Source organism: Plasmodium brasilianum, chromosome 13 (genome assembly GCF_023973825.1).
Source record: "Plasmodium brasilianum strain Bolivian I chromosome 13, whole genome shotgun sequence".
Taxonomy (NCBI): Eukaryota; Apicomplexa; class Aconoidasida; order Haemosporida; family Plasmodiidae; genus Plasmodium; species Plasmodium brasilianum.
This window is the reverse complement of record NC_090126.1, coordinates 2219386-2242702: the sequence shown is the minus strand read 5'-3', so window position 1 is coordinate 2242702 and position 23317 is coordinate 2219386. Positions and strand designations below refer to the sequence as shown.

General features: G+C 28.6%; 1 protein-coding gene across 1 annotated transcript; it reads right to left on the bottom strand.

The window, feature by feature from the left end:
• Window positions 1-651: 651 nt before the first annotated feature.
• On the bottom strand, window positions 652-22143 carry MKS88_005132 (uncharacterized protein; the record flags this gene model as incomplete). The annotated part of the gene is made up of 3 exons (XM_067218367.1): window positions 652-839; window positions 1071-9082; window positions 9164-22143. The coding sequence occupies 3 exons, from the start codon at window positions 22141-22143 to the stop codon at window positions 652-654; spliced, it is 21180 nt and encodes a 7059-aa protein (XP_067071507.1).
• Between the last annotated feature and the right edge of the window lie 1174 nt (window positions 22144-23317).

Genomic DNA, 23317 nt, shown 5'->3' with positions numbered 1-23317 from the left:
ATGGATACACAATTAAAACTTCTACAGTTCAAGAGAACATCCACGTCCAACTAGTTTTCAAAGTGAAAATTTTTTATACTGTATACGTGTATGTATTTATATATATATATATATATATATATATATATACAGGTATATGTTTATATATTTCTCAAAAAATGGTAAAGAAAAAGAGGGAGAAAAAAAAATGCACTATATGATACGTTTAATTTTTCTTCTTCCCCCTTTCTTACTAGCTAATGTAAATATAGAAGAGGAATGATTTTGAAAAATTTTAAAACGTCGTAGTTTATTTAAAAATATTATATAAACAAAAAAATATATGTAAATGTGATAACATAAATAACGAAAAAGTTATTACTGAACTGTATTAATCATAAATAACAGTTGCACACATCCTTCTTTTATGCTTAGACGAAACAAAAAAAAAAAAAAAAATTATGCATATGGAATGACAAAAAGGAGGTATAATAATATGTAAATATATAATGCATACACATATTTAAGTATGTACATATATATATATATATATATATATATATATATATTTTCCGTGAACAATGCATATTATTAATGATTTTATAATGAAGCAGAATTGAACAAAAAGAATTAATGCTCATCTGAATAACGAAGTTAGTGGTAGGTAAAATTTTAAAAGCTTCGAGGTATTACTTCCCACTCAGAAGATGGCTCATCCTCTTCACTAAAATCTTGTTTCTCGTCTCCCCATAAATTAAAGATATCTTCATTCACTGATTTTATTTTTTTCATTTTGACAACAATGTCTAAAGAGAAATTCCTAAATAGAAATTCTTCATAATTTTTGTTGTCCAATCCGTCTAAAAATGAGGTGTAGAAAAAAAAAAAAAAAAATGAGGACAACATGGAGAAACATTTTTGCAAAGAGATACAAAGCATACTTGTACGAAAAAAAATAAAATATAAGTAACAACAGCCACAACTGCTACTGCCACTAATACTACCGCAATAACAATAACAAAACAATAACGACTATCACAGAGATGGGTACAAGCTTCTTATTCTTAACATTTTTCAATCTTTCTTATTACTGAAAAAGTGAATGTTCAACGAACTGAACACCCCGGAGTTGTCAATCGAAAAACTATTGTCAGAATAGAAGGTAGCATATTTCTTGTTTTGAACATTTTTAACTAGAGATTTTGGAACTGCTCTAATTTTGTTTAAAGGGGGTTGTTGAGGCCCGACGGTTGTAATAAACCCTAGGAATACTGTACTTGAAAAATGAGCAGACGAGAGAACTGGTTTCCATATATGAAGGCACTCCTCTACATTTTTTATAGAATAATCTTCATGCCATAATAGTAGATATTTTTTTGGATGAGGGAAGAATAAATTTAAAACTTCTTTAGCAGATGCACTTGTATACATACTGTTTATAGATACATCTGTCATTTCAAGTATTGGAAAAGTATTATCCATTGCCTTATTTGATGCATAATGACCAAAAAGTATTTTGTGTTTATTTTTACTCATCATTCCTCTGTCCTTTGGATCCGTGTTTTCTGCCTCGTATATATAAAACTGTTCAGAATTATTTACAATATATTTCATGTTTCCATCTAACTCTTGCTGCTCATATTTACTATTACCTATATGGATACTGCTTCCATTGACATTGCTACCATTGATACTGCAACTATTGACGCTGTTAACATAAGCATTATTATTAATGCTGATAATATTGTTGTTATTATTGTGAATTTTGCTAAATCCAAATATATCGCTCAGCAAATCGTTCGTTGATGAGTTTTTATAAAAATCCTTTTCATGGGTACTGATACCATTATCATCGTATTTCTCTGTATAAGGAACCTTTTCATTACTCATTAAAATCGTCTCCTTTTTATTATCTAGAGCAATATCTTGTACAATTCTCTGATTGGAAATTTTACCTGACCATATCAGCTTAAAATAAGTATGATCTGTTAAGGAGAATTTAAAATTTTTTAAACACATATCCACTTCTTTTATGAAATCCTCATCATATCTTGCTTTTTCATCTACATATAGATCTTTCTGGAAATCCGATTTTTTCATATTTTCTGTTGGATTAAGTGAAAAACATAAATCTTGAAGAGATACATTTGATCCTAATATATCAAAGAGAACATTAACTGAATTATTATCATGTATATTTAAAAAGTCAAATAAAATTTTTATATCTTCCCTACTACATGTGTAATCTATATCTTTATCGAAAATTTCTTGCAACGTTAACTGTTTCTTTTTTAAGCTTTGTCTCACTTTTTGTTGCATAATTTTAAACGCATATATATCCCCATTTCCTTCGAATAATTTTTTTTCGGCAATTTCTAGTTCTACATTTTTAGGAATAAGCACATGTTTTTCTAAACTCTTGTAACTATAGCTTTTATTTAAATTTTCTTTCATCATTCTTCTTAATAAATATAACTCATTAAAATAATTAAATCGATGTTTTGGAGAATTAAAATTTAAATACTGTAATAGTAAGTTAACATGAGCATCTATAAATTTTCTATCCGAGTTAAAAAACTTACACACACTATAAACTATTTGTACCTGTCTTGATAAATATTTTCTCAAATTATTTTTGTCTGTAATTTCAATAGGCGTAAACCAAAAATGGTAATTGTATATATTTATATGTACATCTGAAAATAAATTTTTCTCTTCTGTTTTTCGCGTCCTCATTTTTTCCTTTTCATATATATCCAACAGTTCCAAATTGTGTGTTCTACCAATAACCTGTTTACTACTGCTATTCATTGCTACTATGTTAGAAGAGTTCTTCTTTTTATTTTGAATTTCCATATCTTCGAAGATTAAATTATCATTCGTACTGTTAGCATAATTAGCACTACTGATACTATTGCCTCCATTGTTACCACTAACACCATCCACATTATCCTTATCCTCCAACGATATGCTCGAAAGATTGTTGTTTAATCCCCATCCATCTGTTATAGATACATCATGTGATATGTAGTCCTTCATATTATTACAACTCTCTTCAATTTTCTCGCTGTTTAGGTTACCATCTGCCCCTATGTTGCTATCCCCCTTTTTGTCAAAAATGTCAAATAAGTTCATATCCACATTTGTTAAACCGATATTTGATGTATTATCATTAAAGGAGTTTAACACATTTGAACCCATGTTATTCTTTTCTCCTGTACAATTCTCATTTGTACGAGTTTGCTTCCATTCGTTATTCATTTGTATTCCACCATTTGTGTTACTTCCAGCTTCGTTAGTTGTGTAGCATTTATTTGAAGATAAACTTCTTTTGTGCTGGTTCATACATATAGCCCCTATATCATCGGCTAGGGCTTTATTTACCTTTTCCATGCTATACCTCTTATGAATGTAGTATCTCAATGTTTCTGCTTCTTGCAAACTTACAATTATATACTTTTTATTTTTACTACTAAAATACAATTCAAGTTGATTTAATATGAATGTAAAATTTACAAAACTTGCATTTTTATTTTTATTTTTTTCTAGATAATCAAGTATCAATTTTGTCAAATCGTAAGAATACTTAAAAGGGTTGATATCTAAAATGTTGAGAATTTCTTCCATATTATTTTCTTGTAATATATCCCATATACTTTTTAAAATTTCTTTTTCTGAGTATATATCATAATTATTATTTTCCGTAAAACGAATATTTTCAACTTCCTTGTGCGCACATTCGATTACAAGTAAAATGTTTTTTACCTTCTTCACCTTCTTTGTATTAATAGCATCCGAGTTTATAAAATTTTTAGATACATATACATACGACGGAAAATTTAAGAATATGTCGTTTACACACATTTTATTCAGTGGAATAAATAAAGGACTATCCCGAATTCTCATAAACGTTTCTGTAACTTTGTTATTTATTAAAGAAATAGTATTGTACGTTTCTTCCTTTTTATCATAATTTACTTGCTTCTTCCCCTTTTTTGCACCAAACAAATCAGTATTAATATCATCAATTGTCCATCTGTATAATTTATATTCATCTTTTTTATACTTGACATTTTTCTTTTTTTGATCTTCAGGTATTTTTTCCTCTTCTTTTTCCTTCTCCTTCTCTTTTTCCTTCTCTTTTTCCTTCTCCTTTTCCTTTTCCTTTTCCTTCTCTTTTTCTTTTTCTTTCTCCTGTTCATTTTCTAAACTGAACAGATGGTTATCTATAGAATTGTCATCCTCCCCATTGTAATCATTACAATTACTTCTGTAGCACTTTTTGAAAGACAAAACAGAGTTGTCCTTTTTTATCTTTTTTAGCTTTTCAAATAAATCTAGTATAATTTGGGGGAAATTACTTTTCATAAAATCCTTACGCGGAAAAAATGCATCAAAATACATAAAAATTGTTTTATTTGAAAAATCATAGTGTAAACAGAAATAGCGATATAATATATCTTGTAAAAATAGTTCATCTTCTTTACTAAAAATATTTTGAAATTTTTCTATTAACTGAACAATACATAATAAAGAACTACTTTTTGATGGCACCTGATTCTGAATATCAAAATCTATGCTCGTGTTAAATATATCTAAATAGTCCCTATAATTCAAAACACCAATATTTATATAATTGTCTATTAACATTTTTATGCTCTTCTTCTTTATAATATTCACTACTCCATGTACACATAAGAGTTCACTCTGTTTTATATTGTTATTTATATTATTTAAAATTAAGTAATGGGTCAACTCTTTTAAAACATCCCCTTTTGTATTTTCGTCCAAATAAATGCTATTATAACAATCAATCATCAACATGCACTCGTCATTCTCATTAATGAAATTGTAACTTCTTCTATCTCCATCCTCTCTTCTTCCTTTTCTTCTCATATTCATGCTAAAACTGTTTTTATCGTAACTATCTCTTTTCTCGTAACAACCATTGCTATAACCATCCTTGCTATCATCACCACTGCTCTCATAATCACTGCTTCCACTGCCCCCGCTGCTTCTATTGCTACTGCTAACTAAAATGGTATCGCTCATGTTGTGCTCCGATTCGGTCTGACTGTCCTCACTGTAATTTTTATTGCATGCTTGGAGCATTTTCTTCTTTTCTCTTTTAAATTTTTTAAAAACATTCTTGCTATAAATATCGTTAAGTGGCACTTCACTACTACGCGCATCGTCTGCATTACACTTCTTAGAGGAAAAAATCATATCCTTAAACAGATTAGTATTTATGTTCATCAGTTTAACTAAGCATAAGGGGATTAAGAAAAAAATTTTCTGATTGATACCTATAGACCTCAATCGAAAAACACCTTGACTAAATGACGAAATGTCATTTCCGATATTTACTGTAACTAGACTGTTTGCATTTACATACTGTTTTATATCTTGTCCAAAGGTATTTATATGATCAAAATAAATAAACCTCTTTTTAATCGGTACATAACAGTCCTGTAGAGGTATAATTTCCACGTTCATGTTGAAACTATTCTCCATGCCAGCACTTCCTCCGCTATTGTTATTACTGCCTCTGTTTTCCGTAATGTTATAATAGTTTCTGTTATTGTTGTTGCTACGTTTGTTGTACTTTTTCTTCATCCACATGTTTCTTTTTTTCTTTGCTTTTTGTTCCCTTATACATGCCCCTATTCTATTGTTTACACTTCTATCCGCCTTACTATTTTCTTCACCATTTTCAATAGATGTCTTGATAATTTCTCCTTGTGTAACCTCTTCCATTGCTGTAATCCCTTCCAAATGCTCCCGTTTTGGGTTTTCCTTGTGTAAGATGTGTTTGCTTCCATTTTTTTCCTCTCTTCTTCTACGCCTAGTTTTTCTTTTTTTCTTTTCCAATGGCAGCATGCACATATGCTTCCCATTGTCAATATAAATGCAACAATCGATGTAATCCAAAAATTGCAAAATATAGTATGCTACTTTTTTGGGGGAAATATTATTAATTAAATATCCTGTATCGATAAGGCTATTAAATTTAATTTTAGAATAACTCAAACTTTTTAATATTTGAATAGGGGAAATTTTGGATGGCAAAAAAATAAAATTCACAATATTTGTGTCATTCAAAATGTTGATAATCGATCCAATTGTTCCCTTTTCATATTTACATTTATGTATTTCTTCTGGTAGTATATCATTACTTGTTCCACTATATCCTATTACATATTTAAATAAGACATTATTTGTTAAATCCTGAGAATTTGAGGACAACTGCTTTTCTGTATGCTTTATATATTTTTCTAATATTATACCTAATAAAAAATAGCTAATTAACAAGGGGTTTTTACGTGTTAAATTGTATAAATCATACAGTGTTTCATTATCATTCAGATCTATTTTATCAATTGTGTCTACATAATTTCCTGACTTTCTTTTTATATTTTCTGTTCTCCTTTTTATGTTATTATCATAAAAAAAGAAATTATTATTATTTATATCCTTTTTCGTTTTTCTAATTTTAGCTCCACTCGTTTCTATTATTTCTTTGTATAGATAATACATGTTTTTTATATCCTTTTTTTCCCTTCTTTTGGTGTCTTTTCCTCTGACCTTCCTTCTACCATTTGCACTAATATCATTTCTGTCATTCTTCTTCCCCTCCTTAATGCTCTTATTTTTAGTACTATTAAAGTGGCCACCTTGTTTATTCTTTTTAGCACCATTTCTTTTACCTCTATCCTTATGTGATGCAGCATGTCCGCTTGCTTCTCTGTTAGAACAATTTCGTTTTTCATTTTCTCCATTGTTAGCCTTTCCCTCTTTGTGTATCAACCTGCTGCATTTAACCGATGTATTGGATGATTTATCGCTCTTAATTAGAATACTAGAATACGAGCTGTTTTCCTTAACATAACTTGTATTAGTATAACTACTGTCATCATCCATACTATTTTGACTATTTGTTTGTGCATTATTAGTATGTTTCTTATTTTTCTTTTTATGTATATCTTTGTTTTCCTTTTTCTTATGGTGACAGTAACTTCCTGCTACACTTTCCTCATCACTCAAATATTCAGAACAAATAGATGAATCATCTGATTCACTTTGAATATGTTCATAATCTTTTTCCAAAGAGTAATTATATAAAATGTTTTTGAGGGAGAGTATAAAATCAAAATATCTCATACCTTGATACCTATATGATAATATAGTAAAAGAAACAACAATATCTACATTTGTGTACTCAGACATATCGGAAGGGGTATCTTTACCTATATATGGCACAGCTAGAAAATACCTGCTTTTACTCATAATTATTTGGCACTTATTAATTTGTTCAGCGGATAAGATACCATAATGCACAGTATTAATTTTTGAAAACACGAAAGGTAATATGCCATTTATATATAAGCGACAGAGATTTAACATTTTACAGAATACATATTCTATGGCATTAATTTTTTCAAAAATTTTTAAGTGATAATCACTAGAGAGTATATGCATTTCACCCATGTTCATATTATCTAAATCAACTGCATAATTGTCGTTATTAGTGCTATACTTTGCATTTATCTTCTTAATATTCAACAGTCGTCTAATGGTGGAGTTACTTAAAACCGTTTGATTATTCGACTTATTGTTCACACATATATCATTATACCCAATACATAAAGGAATACATAAATAAGATTCAACCATTTTTTGGGATACTCCCGTAATTTTATAAGACAAAAGAAAATAATACACATAACGAGCAACTAACCAAATTATGTTATTATACCAATTAAAGTTAATAATATGAAAATGAGGTATTATAGAAATGTCATGATTATCTATACCTTTTTGTACTTCTTTATCAAAAATAAGTAGTAATTCTTCAATATAATCTGTATTAGTATTAAAACAAACATTCATAGGTATAGTTAATTTCTTACACACAGGATAAAAAAAAAAGTCAATTAATACCCAACTTAGTTTGTACCTGAACAGACTTAAGTCGATATGCGAGTAGCTATGATTCGTTTCTGCGCTGTTCACCATTTTCATAGATCCGTACTTACCCACAGTTTTTAAAGCACTATTGTTAACTACACTCAAATCATTGCTGTCTTCTTTCCTGTACGCATGTGTACCATATGAGATGTTCATACTTTCCATTACATTTTTACTCTTACCTTTTTCCCTAGAAAACGCGTTACCATCATACGCGTTGTAACTGCTGCTATTGTAATTGCTGATGTTGTAACTGCTGATGTTGTAACTGCTGCTATTGTAATTGCTGCTATTGTAATTGCTGTTATTGTAATTGATGTTGTTGAAATTACCACAGTTATTGTAGCTGTTCCCATCGTTTCCGCTATTATCGTGCGTGCAATTTACCCGGTTTGAAATATTTCTTTTTGTCTCCACCTCCTTTAACTGCTTAATATGGGCAGCCAAATTGCTCCTAACTTGGTTTCGGTTTACAACTGATATTTTGATATTCTTTATATCGACGTCATCATTTTTCTTGTCATATAAAAATTTTAAATATGGGTTATTCATAAATACATCGGTAAAATTCCTAACAACGTTAACTAAATCTATATCTCTATTTATACCATATGGCCAATGTAGCTCGCTTTTTAAAGGATGTAACACATTGTCAATTTCGTCTATTAATAATATACTTTTATTTAATATATCGAATATTCTTACTGACAAATCAAGTTGTTTTTTCAACATATTATAATCCATTGATGATGAACCATATCCACTGCTCGCTCCTTGAGTAGATATATTTCTGTTTGTGTTTCTAAAGGACACTACATTAGCTACACTAGTCATATTAGTCATACTACCTACATTTCCTAAATTCGCCACATTTGTCAAATTTGCTACATTCGATACACTAATAGAATGATCTTCATTTTGGAAACCCAAAAATTTTGTCAATGCGTCCGTGATATGCGTTTTTGCTTTTTGCTTTATGATATCAAATGTTTTAATATTATTCAACTCCTGAATAGTATTAACCAATTTTAAAAATAAGGATTTTATGCATGTTGGACTAGTCACTAATATGTACTTATTTTCTAATGCACTACATAAACTTATGTACAAATCTGTTGTAATATTATTATAACGACTAAAATTAAAATAAAATATATTCTTTCTTATGATTGATGAAAATCTTGAGCGAAATGTATTTATTGTAAAGTGTATTAACGGCTGTGGACACATATTAAATATTAAAAAGTAGTTAGAAAAAATTAAAAAATATAGAGGAGATAATACAGTCGTCTTACCTCCTCCCATTATTATTTGATAACAGTATTGCTTTTTCTTTTTTAAAAAATCTCTTTTTAACTTTTTTATCATCTTTACTTGTTTTTTTCTAATAATTAAATTGTTCGTATATTCAAATATTAGTAATCTGGGGTCATAAGTATAGTAACAATTATCATCTCCTTCTTTTATCTCAATCAAGCATTCTCCTTTTTTACTCTTCTGCTCTTCTTCACCCATTCCAAGATTAGCCAATTTGCATTGTGAAGAAGTCATATTTTTTTGATCCTCTTCATTCGTCCAGCTAATACCCCAATTTTCTCCCAAATTACTTGCCCAATTACCCAATTCGTCAATTGTATTTCCATCCGCTTTATTTCTCTCCTTTCCTTCAAACTGTGCCACCTGATCCACTCGCTTGGACCGTTCCACTCCCTCTTCATACTGATCGCTGGAAAAATAGCACGTAGATACATCGGACGAATCCGAGTCGTGCATCAAATTTTTATAAACTATTTTTCGATTTTTGCATTTGCTTCTCATTGTGAAATAATGCCTCTCTGTTAAGGTCAATTGCGTCAAATTCTTTGTTCCCAACTGAATTGTATTAATAGCTTTATTTATTATTTTCTCTTGTTTATTCATCAATCTGTTCAACAGGACATCTGAATTAACATCACTACTTGTAGTTGATTTTATATATTTCTCTTTTTGCTTTAAAATTTTTAATTTCAAATTGTATACCTTAAATATATTTAGAATGTTTATTACACTACTAATACATTCATGTAGAAACATTTTCCTGTTCATTATTAACATATACAGCAAAACGATGTTAATAAATTTTTCCGAGTTTTCTTTTTTTAAATTTGGATTTATCATAATTAAATATTCGTACGCATATTTTGACATAAAACAACTTATTAATATTTTCAAGTTTATCTCCTTTTCCGCTTTTCCTAATACTCCGAATTTGTATAAAAAGTAATTGGTATATGCCTGCGCATCGTCCCTTAGATGACCCCCGTCTAGCGTATTAAAAATGTTATCATAGTTATTTTTACTAGGATCGATAATATCACTGCTACTTACATTGTTATTACTACTCCTACCAGTATGCACACTTCCCCCTCTCGTATCATATACACCAACAGTGTTACTTGTAGACAAATCTGTAACATTACCGGCATAACTTTTTCCACTCCTTGGGTTCATATGATTGCTCCTCATTTGTTCACTTTCTTGACTATTGTTTACATAAAACATATCAACGTTTTCAGCTCTTCCCAAATTTTGATGGTGAATTTTGCTGTTCTCCATGTTCAATATGTTTCTATTTGCGTTTTCCGCTTCCTCCATAAATTCATTTATACACTCAAGTAATTTATTATCGCCTACGAATATTTCTAATAATATATCCTTTATACTTACAAACATATTTACATACTCCTTCAACTTTTTAATATTGCTAAAAGTCATTTTTATTTCATTAGCACTGAAACCAATGAATTCATAGTCTACTTTTTTTTTTTCATATTCTAGGTGCCTGTTATAGTCAACTTTCATATTCTTTATGAAATTTTTCGAATACGTATTTTGACAAGATAAATTATTCTCTTCAAAATCAAAATTTAGAATATTCCTTCTGTTAATACTATTCTTATCACAATTTTCTACTTCATTTTCGAGCTTTATATTATCGAACTCGTCCCCCCATCCGTCATCTCTATTATGTAAAGCGCTCTCACCCTTGCCCTTAGTGTTGTGCTTTCCACCATGGCTCCTTCTTCCACTTCCACCTCCACGACTTCTACTACTAGTACTACTACTACTACTACCACCAATCCTACCAACACAATTTCGTTTAACCTTCCTCAAATACTTGTACAACTTCTTAAAAGGACAAAAACATAACTCATTGAGTAGTTCACTACCCACATGAACGTTATTCTTAATATGGAAGGGATAAATAATTCTCTTTTCACACAAATAATCATCTACATTTATATTAATTATCAGACGGTACATAGTTACATCGGAGGTTGAAATGGTAATGTTATTGTCTACTACTAACGGAATGATATTTTTATTTATTTTTTTTTTTTTTTCTTTTTGAAGGTTTTGGACAAATTTAAAAATATCATTGAAAAAGGTAAAAAGAGAATCATTGGTTTTAAAAAAATTCAAATAATTCTTTTTTAATTTTTGATCATCAATTTTTGGTAACATACTTATGACTTCCTGATGGTTAATAATAAAAATAAATATGTAAATTATTTTACTATACTGACTAATATTATAATTATAAAAATACAAATATCTTGCCAACAAATTGCCATATAAAAAGGTGTTTTCTCCCTTAACCATTCTTATATTCAAATTATTCATAAAATAGTTATAGATAATAAAAAAATTTTGTATCCCTAAGGAGTTTATTAACGAGTTTAAGTAGGTTAACGCTTCCACATTATTTTTATCTTCTACTTTTTTATAACACATATTGTTAATTATATTACCTATATTGTCGTACAGGTTTATGTTCATAAAAATGTTTTCATCTATGTTGTTAATATATTTTACTGTTTCAATTTTCGGAATATTAATAGATACAACCAAGTGATCTTCCTTTATATGCTTTTCTTCTTTACCATTAAATGAGTTCTTCAAGTGGGTTATGTTATTTTGTATACTCTCTAGATTTAGCACATTGTTGTAAAGCTTGTTTTTCCACGTGTCATCATTCTTTTTAATACCATATTCATCATTATAACCACCTCTCTTACTATTAGTAACTATTCCTGTATTACTGTAACTAGTATCATCTAGATGCATATGTATCTTTTGATTCGCATAGCTGCTTTCAATTCTACTCCTTTTCCTATATTCAATTTGATACTTTTTCATCTTGTTCTGATTTTCTATTTGCTTCTTTTTTAATATATTGTAAAAGAACAATGGATTGCAATTATCACTGGTGAACTTGGACTCTATTATACTATTTAATATTATATATCTATTGTATATTAATTTATATTTATGTATATTAATACTACAATTTTGATATAAAAATATTTCTTCATCAATGGTTAATTTGCACTTTGCTTTAATGTATATTAAATTGTTTATATAAAATAAAATGTCTTTAACTATATCCCAATATATATACACATTTTTACTATTATCTGAGTTTTCATAATAAGCTGTATCCCTTTCATTATACGATTTTTTTTTCCCACTTTGTTGATGATGATCTTTTTTCTTACCGCTTTCTGCATTTCTTTTCTTCTTATTCATTTTGTTTGTATTACTTTTATGACAACTAGTGTAACTACTTTGATTTCTACTATCATAATTATTATTACAATATTTATTTATTTTATTTATTTTTTTTCTATTTCTTCTGCTCATGTTTTCCTTACCCCCGTCCTCATCCCCTACAATAATTTTTTCCTGCGCATTAAGTTCCTTTTTTTTATTCTCCTTTTCTGATGACACATAATTGCTATCATAGGATGAGAAGCTATTTGACGACGAGTAGTAACCACCACCCTCACTACTCCAGCTGCTTCTGCTGGTATCACTATTATCATGTGCATCGCTAACATTTCTTCTTTTCGTACTTTTGGATGTTTTACCATGTGAGAGTAGTAAACCCTTCATATTAGTAGTATCATTATCATCCTCACTTATATTCATATCATTACCACTAGAGTCTTCATTTTCTCCTGTTTTTTCAAAATACCACAACGATTTTACATAATTAAAAATATTATAATAATCATCCATATTCCACGCATTTCTTTTTACACTAACTCTATGTCTTTTTTTTCGGAGAGTTACTTTCGTTTGTTTTGATAGGGTCAAAAAGATTTTCAATCTGCATGCACAAGAATCTACATCTGAATAAATAGTATTATCACAATAATTTAATATATTTAATAAATATTTTATTTCTTTAATATCTTCTTTACATATACTTAAATTGTTACAATATTCCATTACTTCCTCATGATCTTTGTTCAGGTATTTATTGACAATAAAAAAAAAGCAACTATATAAATTTCGAAAATTTAAAAACAGCTTAGAACTATGAACAGACAGAATAATATATTGCATTGAACAGTTATTCTTTTCTGTATTTTCATTAAATACATCCACATTTTTTTTAACAGTTGTGTTGATGTTAAAATTATGGTAATAAATAGTAACGTACATATAATTCTTCAACAGAACATTAATATGTTTTTCTAATAATGTGCACAGGTGAATATTTTTCTTGTTGAACTCTTTATACAAATTTGAAATATTCAAAAAAAAAGGTTTATTTAATAAGGATACCAAAAAAAAGAGATCATTTTTGCTATTTTGTAATAGTACTGTGTTGTTCATCTTTTTTATTACGTTATAAATATACGTGTACTTTTGCATGCTCCCGTTGTACAAAAACATGTTCAGTTCCTCGAAGTAGTATTTGCAGCCGTCCTTCTTCTTGCCACTAGGGTTGGCACTTCCCCCAATGTTACCATCAGTGGTTCCATCGATTGTTCCACCACTATTTCCATTTTTACTGATTTCCTTGATGCCGTCAGTACTTCGGTTCTTGTTACCCTCTCTTTCTTTATTGCTGCTGATCTTTATGTCTACGTTATTCCTCCGCAGTGTTAAATTTAACCTAGGAATTTCGATTAAATCGACCGTAATAGGAACATTTTTAACAATACCACTGCAATGTGGTCTCCTCTTATCAAAGCTAACATCCGAGGGGGAAGGACCCTTTCGATTATCAAATAAAGGTGGAACGTTTAACGTATATATTAATATGTACGTTATATGATCAAATTTCATAAGAATGTTATAAAAATCATCATAAACTTGATTGTTTTCATAACTTAAAATATTAATAAAAGTTAAGGCTTTATAATCTTCATTTATCCTTAGAGATGTTATTTTTTTCGAACTTTTTGGTCTATTGAATATTCGTAATTTTTGAATAATACCATAAGGAAAATTATATTTCGGCTTCTTATCATGTTTGAACAACCCATTTTTAAAAATATTTAAGCATTTAGTTCCTTTGGTGTTTTGTTCATTTGATACGTTATTATTATGTTCCTCTTCCCATGCATCATTACTAAGATTATTAAAGAGCTTTATGTAGATAATACAATTTTTATTCTTTTTATTTTTCTTTGCATTTTTTATTTCTCCTATTAAACTATCATCATTATTATACCAAAAGTTGTAGTACTGAAGGAGAATATTAGGAACAAACGTAGACAGATAACATGGATTCAAATAAGTCTGTACTTGAATATTGTTATAAATATTTCTAGATATAGAAATAGTATATTTTTCATAACTCTCTTTACTGTTATAGTAGCAAAGACGTACATTATTATTTTCAAAATGGTAAAATAAATTCTTGCATCTGTTTATACTTGTTGAGAAATATATCTTTTTTACATCACTACAGTAGTACAACTTTTTTATAAATCCATTCATATTAAAATATATACTATAAATAAATATACAATCCATATCTTTTCGATAAATTATTTCTTTCAATCCGCATTCCTCCAAATCGACACTATTTTTTTTTCTATTTTTATTTTTTTTCTCTAATTCGTTTTTATCAATATTATTAATAGCACCTTTTACCTTACTATTCTGTATATTTTTATTATTATTTTTATAATATATTGCATCTGTTATTTTTACTCCCTTGACTGAACCACTTACCATATCATTCTTCTTTTTGTAATTAATATCATTCAAATCTTCATCTAAATGTGCAGAAATATCACTACATAAACTAGTCTCATAAGTAGCAGATGAGCTAGGACTGCTTCTAACCGATTTGGTTACTACCATTTTCTCATCTTTCTTATTATACTCAATGTTTTCATTTGATAGTACCCTAGTTTCGTCACTAAAGGAAGATTCCTCAGTAGTATTAATTAAACTGCTATCATACTGATTCTCTTCATATTTAAAATTAAATAAACCCTCAATATTCTGTGTTTCGTAATTTATATTGAATGATTTCAAATCGTAGTAATCTTTTTTGCAACTATTATCTTCATTTTTGTCCAACGCATTTTCCCTTGCTTTATATTCCTCTGCATTCATTTTAGCACCTTTCGTATCATGCCCATTAATTTTATTTAATTCATTCGTATTATATTTCCATATGATTCTTATATATATATCATTATTCTCCTGTTCGTATAGTACCCCGTTCTTTACCTCACCCGACAGGAAATTATAGAAGCTTGTCATATTCATACTTCTGTTGTTAAACTCATCTCCACCTTCCTCATCATTCCTATTCCTATTACTAACACTATTACCATTGTCATTACCGTTACTGTTACCAATATTGTTACTGATATTATTGCTGTTATTGTAACTGCTCATATTACTGTTATTGTAACTGTTAATATTACTGTTACCGATAATATTGCTATTTCCCAAACATTTCATGTTATTTAGAAGACTAGTACTTTTGATGTAAAATATTTTGGACTTGTCATATTCATAACTCATCAAATTTTTCATTGTCACTTTTTTCGAATTTCTCCATACTTCTAAGTTATGCTTTTTCCCTATAATATTAAATGTGCAGAAATTTTGGTAAGACTGAGTAATAAGCACTTTAATATTTTTTTTCATTTTATGTACTTTTTTTCTCCTGTCCGTGTTCATATAATTCTTGCTGTACATAAAAACATCTCTATAGCTTTTAAACTTCTTAATGTTTTCATTTAACGTGATAATATTATTATCTTTGTACGAAAAGGTAAATAGCTGTAAATTAATTAAAATATTCTTCTCCTTTAAAATTTTTTTAATATACGAAATGTACTTGTTATTACTTAAAATGCTATCCTTCTTCCTCCTTTCCTTTTTTTTTTTCCTCTTTTCATTGACCACAGAATTCTCATTATTTTTAAAAAACGAAGGAAAATTTAGTATATTGTTCTGCGTGTTGTTGTGCATAGATTCCGTATCGTGCAGCGGGTTCACCCCTGCATTCTTCCCATCACTCCCATTGTTGTTATCGCTACGTTTAGCGCTGCAGTTGTTACTATGATATATGTAACCATTGTTATTACTGATGCTATTGCCCTGATCTGCCCAGTCCATTAAATATTCGCTGTATCTTTTTTTTTTTCTACTCCCTTTAAATCTGATAGCCATCTCTTCCACCCCATTGTCCTTTTTGTTTTTCTCTTTCTTCATCTTATCATTTTCCTGCTTTTTAGAACATACTTCCTTACCTTTTTCCCCCACAACATGTTCATTATTACCCTCGAAAATAGTAATCATTTCACTATCTTTCATCTGTGTGCTTATAATGACATTATCATCATCCTTATTTGTTCCATCTCCCATCTTGTCAAGGGTGCCAGATAACCCTTCTCTTTTTTCAGCTTCATATTCTGGTCTAAGATCATTCCTAACTCTAGCATTATCGACAGAGAATGAAAATTTTTCATTCCCCTCTTCACCTACTACTTCCCTCTCCCCCTTCTCCACCCCTTTGGACATATAATCAGCATCATCATCATTGTTTCTATGAAACGATCTAAGGGACGAAGATGTATTGAACGTATCGACTGAATTCAACGAATCGAAGGAAGCAGACGAAACGGATGAGATGGTCGAGGATGGCGAAGTGGAGGACGTGAAATAGTAATTCGTGTTAGTCCCTCTGTTTTTATCCACCTCAATTTTATCTCTCTGTTTTTCCTTCACACGTGTAGCATTCATCTCATTATGAGCATTTTCTATGGTATAAATTCCAATGTGCTTAAATTTATGCGCAGGTAACCATTTTCTTATAACATTTTCATTTGAGTGAAAATTTAGGAAGATATTAGAATTGTATTTACTAATTGTACGATTATACACATTTTTATTATTTTCATGAACACATGCGCATATGTGAATAGTATGTTCAAATATAACATTTCGATCCATTTCATTTTTTTCCAAATATTTTAACAACATATTTCTTTGTTTATGTATTGAAATAAAGATATCACATTCACATAAGGAAAAGGTTTTAATCAAAAGAGAAAAAGTATTCTCCTCATTCTGTTTATTCGTATCATTAAGCATATCCTTAGGTGTCCTTTCATACTTCTTAACCATTTTTACAGTGTTCTCAACATGATCATTTGTATTAACAAAAAGGGAACCTAATCCATATATATTTTTTAAATCAGCAGAATTCGTTTCAGCAGTAAAATTATAGTATGTTAAGATAAAAAATATGGAGGATAATAAATTCTTTGCATTACTTTTATTTAGCTCTCTAAACTTTATGTCCTTATATATTAACAAAATACATCCATGATAAATACAACATGTGGTTATATCATTCTTCTGTACACATATTCTAATATATTTTAATAAAATTTCTATTATTTCATTTTCTAATTTTGTTTTTATTTTTTTATAATACGTATCTAGATGTAATAAAACCTCATCCGAACAGTATAATTCATTTTTTATGAGTTTTTTTCTAAGCTTATTCAGTGTACGAATTTTTCTTTTCATTTGTTTTTTCCTTTTTCTTCCCCCTCTTCCTGCTCTTTCGTTCTTACTTCTATTTCTACTTTTAGTTCTACTTCCACTTGGTTCCTTGTCTTTACCACAACGAGATAAAATCTTCTCTCTGTTGGCCAACCCAATCTTCACAAGTATATTTTTAATGTTTTCCAAATTAAATCTGATTTCCTTATTCGTTTCAACGATTAATTTTATGTACGAGTTGACATATGTACATATCATGATGATAAAAACAATATTAACTCTTCCGCTATTACTATTTTCCTTATCAAAACTGAAGAGTAATTCCAGATATGTGTAAATACTACATAAAATATTCTTTGGGCTTAGAATTAGTTCATTAATTAATAGACCGTATTTGGTTGCAAATATATTTCTATCCTTTGAAGGAATAAAATTATCCTCTTGAATAGTTTTATATTTATTTTTAAATATGTACGGTTCAAACAAAATACACAATAATAATTGTTGAATGTCAAAAGACTGAAAACTTTTTATTCTCTTTTTATCACAAAAAAATTCTAAAATTAATGGTATCCTAATATAAGGTACAGTCAAATATTGAAGCAAAATTTCTACATCCCTTAAATCTAAAGATGGATGAAAAAAAGGTAAATCGTTTACATACAAAACATCTAGTTCATTTTCAATATAAGTATTTGTGTACATATTCGGATTGGAATATGTTAATATGCAATTATTTTTTTTATTTTCATATGATTGCATAAATTGATAAATGAAGGAAAAGAAATTTAACTTGGTATCTTTATTCTGACACATATATCCACATATATCAATTTTCCTATTAAATACACTAATATATAATTTATTTTTATAAGTAAATTTCAAGTTAATATCATCATATTTATATACCCTTACAGGAGGTAATTTGTCAATATATGGACACATATAGGACTTAAATAAGAATAGCATATCTCTTAAATGATAAAACTCAGGTACTAATTGTTTAAATAATTGATTTTCTCCACAATAATATTCTATTATATTATTTTTTTTTCTATCTAATCCTAGATCTAAACTTATATTCTCTAATATTTCTATTTCACTAGTATTTATGTCCCCACTTTTTTCAAACAAAAACAACTGACTGTTCTTGTTAATTTTCTTTTCATTAATTTTGTAAAAATATTCAATAACATCTGATCTTATTATATTCAATTTAGGGTTTATTATTAAAATATAGTTACTAAAGCATTCTAATACCGATATGTCAATACAATAGCCTGACAGTTTCAGGGAGTCCTCAGTTTTATGCATGCATTCATCTAACGATGAGTAGCTATCATTATTGTTTGCATTACTTTGTGAATATTTGCCTGCTACGTTCAAACTTTTTACACGAGTTTGCACACCATGACCACTCTTAGAACTGCTACAAGGTATACTGATGTTTAACTTATTCAAATTGAAACCATTGCCATTACCATTACTAGTACCATTGCTATTGCTAATGCTACAACTTGGACTCAATATACCAACATTGCAGTCGTTAGCGGATCTTCTTTCCTTTTCTCCATGGATAAAATGTTTTTTATCCCCCATTCCCTTTTCCCGATGATTCTGCTGCCTATCCTTTGATCTACAATGGCATATAGGTCTACTAGGTTTAGACGAAAATCCGTTATAATGAATTGAAAAAATTGAACAAATATCAACACAAGGAATCCTTAACAAAAAATCGTATAAAAATAGTAACATGGAACAGTTAATAATTTTATACATTACTATTTGCTTATTTTCATTTATGGAGCATGTTATAAAATATATGTTATTGTGCATGTGATATATTTCATTAAAAATGCTTGCCTGTAAAGCTTTATTCATTGTGTGAAATTTTGATAAAAAAATAAAATGTTTAGGAGATGGTAAAACATTATTTATTATGTGACTAATAAAAGAAAAGGCTAACAAGTAACAATGTCTTATATATCTTTTTTGATTTATTAAAATATTTGTAATTAAATTAGTTTGATATAATATAATATATAAATCATTAAATGTATTAACAGTCCTTTTGGAAATATAAAAAGATATAGGAATATTAATATCTTTTTTAATTTCAATTTTACGATAATTTTTATGTAATTCTTCTTCAAATTTTACATACATAGGAAACTTTATAGAATTGTTGTAGTTTCTATTTATTATAATATCAACATTTAATGTTAAATCTGAATATAATTTTACTTCCATCTTGTTATACATATATTTCACAAATAACACCTTTTTCAATATATCATTCAAAATATCACTATTAATTATTTTCTTAATATCATATATACCTACTTTCATTTTGTAAAAATATATATGGAAAAGCACACACAACTTTCTTACACTCATATCCAGGAAAACAAAAAAGACACGATCTATCTTGCTGTTGCTACTCTTCCTTTCGTTGTTCCTACTGAAAAGGTTTTCTGCTGCGTGGGAATTGTACTCATTGGTATTATTATTATTTCCACCATTTCCATTGGGAAATCCTCCTCTGTTATTAACAGAATTGTAGCTCTGGTTGTTGCTGTAGTTATGGCTGTAGTTATGGCTGTAGTTCTGACTCTGATTGTAATTGTAAGTGTCGTTGTAGAAGTAATCGTTACTGTAATTACCTTTACCATTGAAACTGCCATAACTAATACTATCGTACACCTGATTGCTATCGTTATTGTTATTGCTGTTGTTATTAGTGTTAGTGCTGCTATATTTCCCATCACTACCCCTGCCTCTATTTTCCGCTTTTGCTTCTTTCCGTTCGGTTTGATCAAGCCTGAACAGGTCATCACATAACTTCAAAACAATACTATAATATATAAAAATTTTACATACCTCAATATCTTCCTCCTGAATGTTCAGAACTTTCAACATATATATTATAGAATAATATAAACTCATTGAAAAGGAAGTAAATTTATTTTTATATATATTAACATATATACCTCCATATTTATCATTTTCTTTTGTTGTCTTTCCTTTTTTCATTCTCTCATTTCTCGATCCGTAATAATTCATATGTTTATCCTCCCGCATGTTTCCATGTATGTTATCGTTAAAAATGTTATTAGTGAACATGTTTTTACCTTCCTCATTACTGTAAAATGTAGCATGCCCCAAATCAATTCCATTAAAATGGTTAGCAGTAGGATGCGTCTTACTATCACCGTTATGGTACACATTGCCAAAATTGTCCAAACCACTCATCTGATTAAAACCGTCCATTTTGTCAAACTTGTTCGTACTGTTTGCACTATTTATTGTTCTAAGCGCTACTAAATTATCTGTACTCTTCAGGCCACTAGATTTGTCATGTAGACCATTCAAATCGCTTAAGTTATATTGATTGCCATACAAAATGTTAGAATAATTAGCCTGGTTAGAAGTATTCCCTCCTCCTGGATTTACCGATTCATTGTAAATTTTAAAATTTGAAACTTTATTTGCCTCTATACTTGTGGTACTATCACTGGGGTAAATATCTTTGCTTAAGTCAGAAGATCCATCTTTACTACCTGTGTGATCAACTACTCGAACAGTTTTGTTGTTACTTAAATTCCAGTTATTTGTTAAAAACGAATTATTTAAATAGGGCAATAATATCTGATATAATATATCAACATTTTCTGTATTTGGAAATATATACAAACGATATAAACATAACCAAAATAATGAATTTGTTAAGTAATTTTTGTTAATATTTTTTATACATAATATGACATCTCTTAGTAGAACACCCAAGTTATCTATATCATCCACTTTGAACGAATGGTATTGAATACCATATATAGAATTGTTTAAAACAGCAAAACTATATAGATTATTTTTTTTATGTATAATATATAAAATTTTTACTAACAACTTTTCTTTTTGTAAATAAAATCCCCCTGGTAATATTAAGAAATTATTCTCATTTAAATTTTCAATTTTATTTATTATATCTAAAATGAATGAATACAAATTGTTCACATCTAGATAGCCATTTTTTCGATGATTGTAGGTATAATAAATAGAATATATTCTTAAAAACAAACTGTAATCACAATTATATAGCTGATTCTTAATAAAATTAAACACATCAAATAATTTCTTATAATTTAACGTATCGTTGATTGGACTATTGTTATAACTTATCTTACCTAACAGATTGTCTAATAACTGAACAAACATACATATGTGATTACTAATATTTATATTCAAATTCTCCACCTCGTTTCCGTCTTTCTTCCTTTTCACTATTTCATACACATTGTCCTTTGTACTTATATTTAAATCGTAGAAGTCTTCACTTAAAAACTCTAACGAATACGTGTTATTCCATATGTAGTTGCTCATATTTATTTGCAAAGTTGTTTTTTCAAAATAAAATTACGACATGTAAGCACACACACATACATGTACGTACATACAAATGCACGCTTACATGCTTACACTTAAGTACATATGCGCGCTTACATGCTTACACTTAAGTACAAATGCGCGCTTACATGCTTACACTTAAGTACAAATGCGCGCATACATACTTATACATACGTACAAATGCATACATACATACATACACTTACGTACATATGCACACATACATACTTATACATACGTACAAATGCATACATACATACACTTACGTACATATGCATACATACATACATACATACATACATACATACACTTACGTACATACGAATAAGTACATACAAAAACATTCAAACAAATACACATATATATTAAATAAAGGAATAAACAGATGAAAGCGCTATGCTCAAAATACATGCACGAACTCCTCTCGCGCTTTTTACTATTAGCATTTTAATGCGCAAAATAGGGAAATTATTAAGGCATTCCGATACCTCATGTGCTTTCACGCATGAGCACATACTTATGCATATAGTCAAATAGGCATATACGAACATACGCATATACTCACGTAGGCATATACCCACATTGGAATATACTCACATAGGCATGTACTCACATACGGGCACCCCCACATATATATGTAATCATTTTTTAAAAAGCCAAATTGAAACAAACTACATAAGCAGAACATGCATATGTACATATTCAATTATCACATGTTATACATTCCTGTAACAATTTGTTCATGTATGTATACATAATAACGTAAACATATGTGTATTGCTGAATAAACTGTGATACAGTTTCGATAAAAAAAAAAAAAAAAAAAAGGCTTTCCTTAATAGGAAGGTTTCACTGAAAAAAAACATAAAAAAATAAAGCAATAAAAGAAATTAAATAATAATGAAAATTATGATTCATAAATTTCCACATGAAAATCATAATAAAAAAAATAAATTACAACAAATAAAAAAAAAAAAAAAATTATGAAATAATCTTTATTTCTAAGACGATGAGTTCAATAAAACAGTATAAATTAAACTTCATTTAGCTTTATTTTATTATTTATTTATTTTTTTTGTAACTCTATGTGCTTACTAGTATATTCTTATAATTACATTGATTTAAACGTGCATACCATATATACATACGT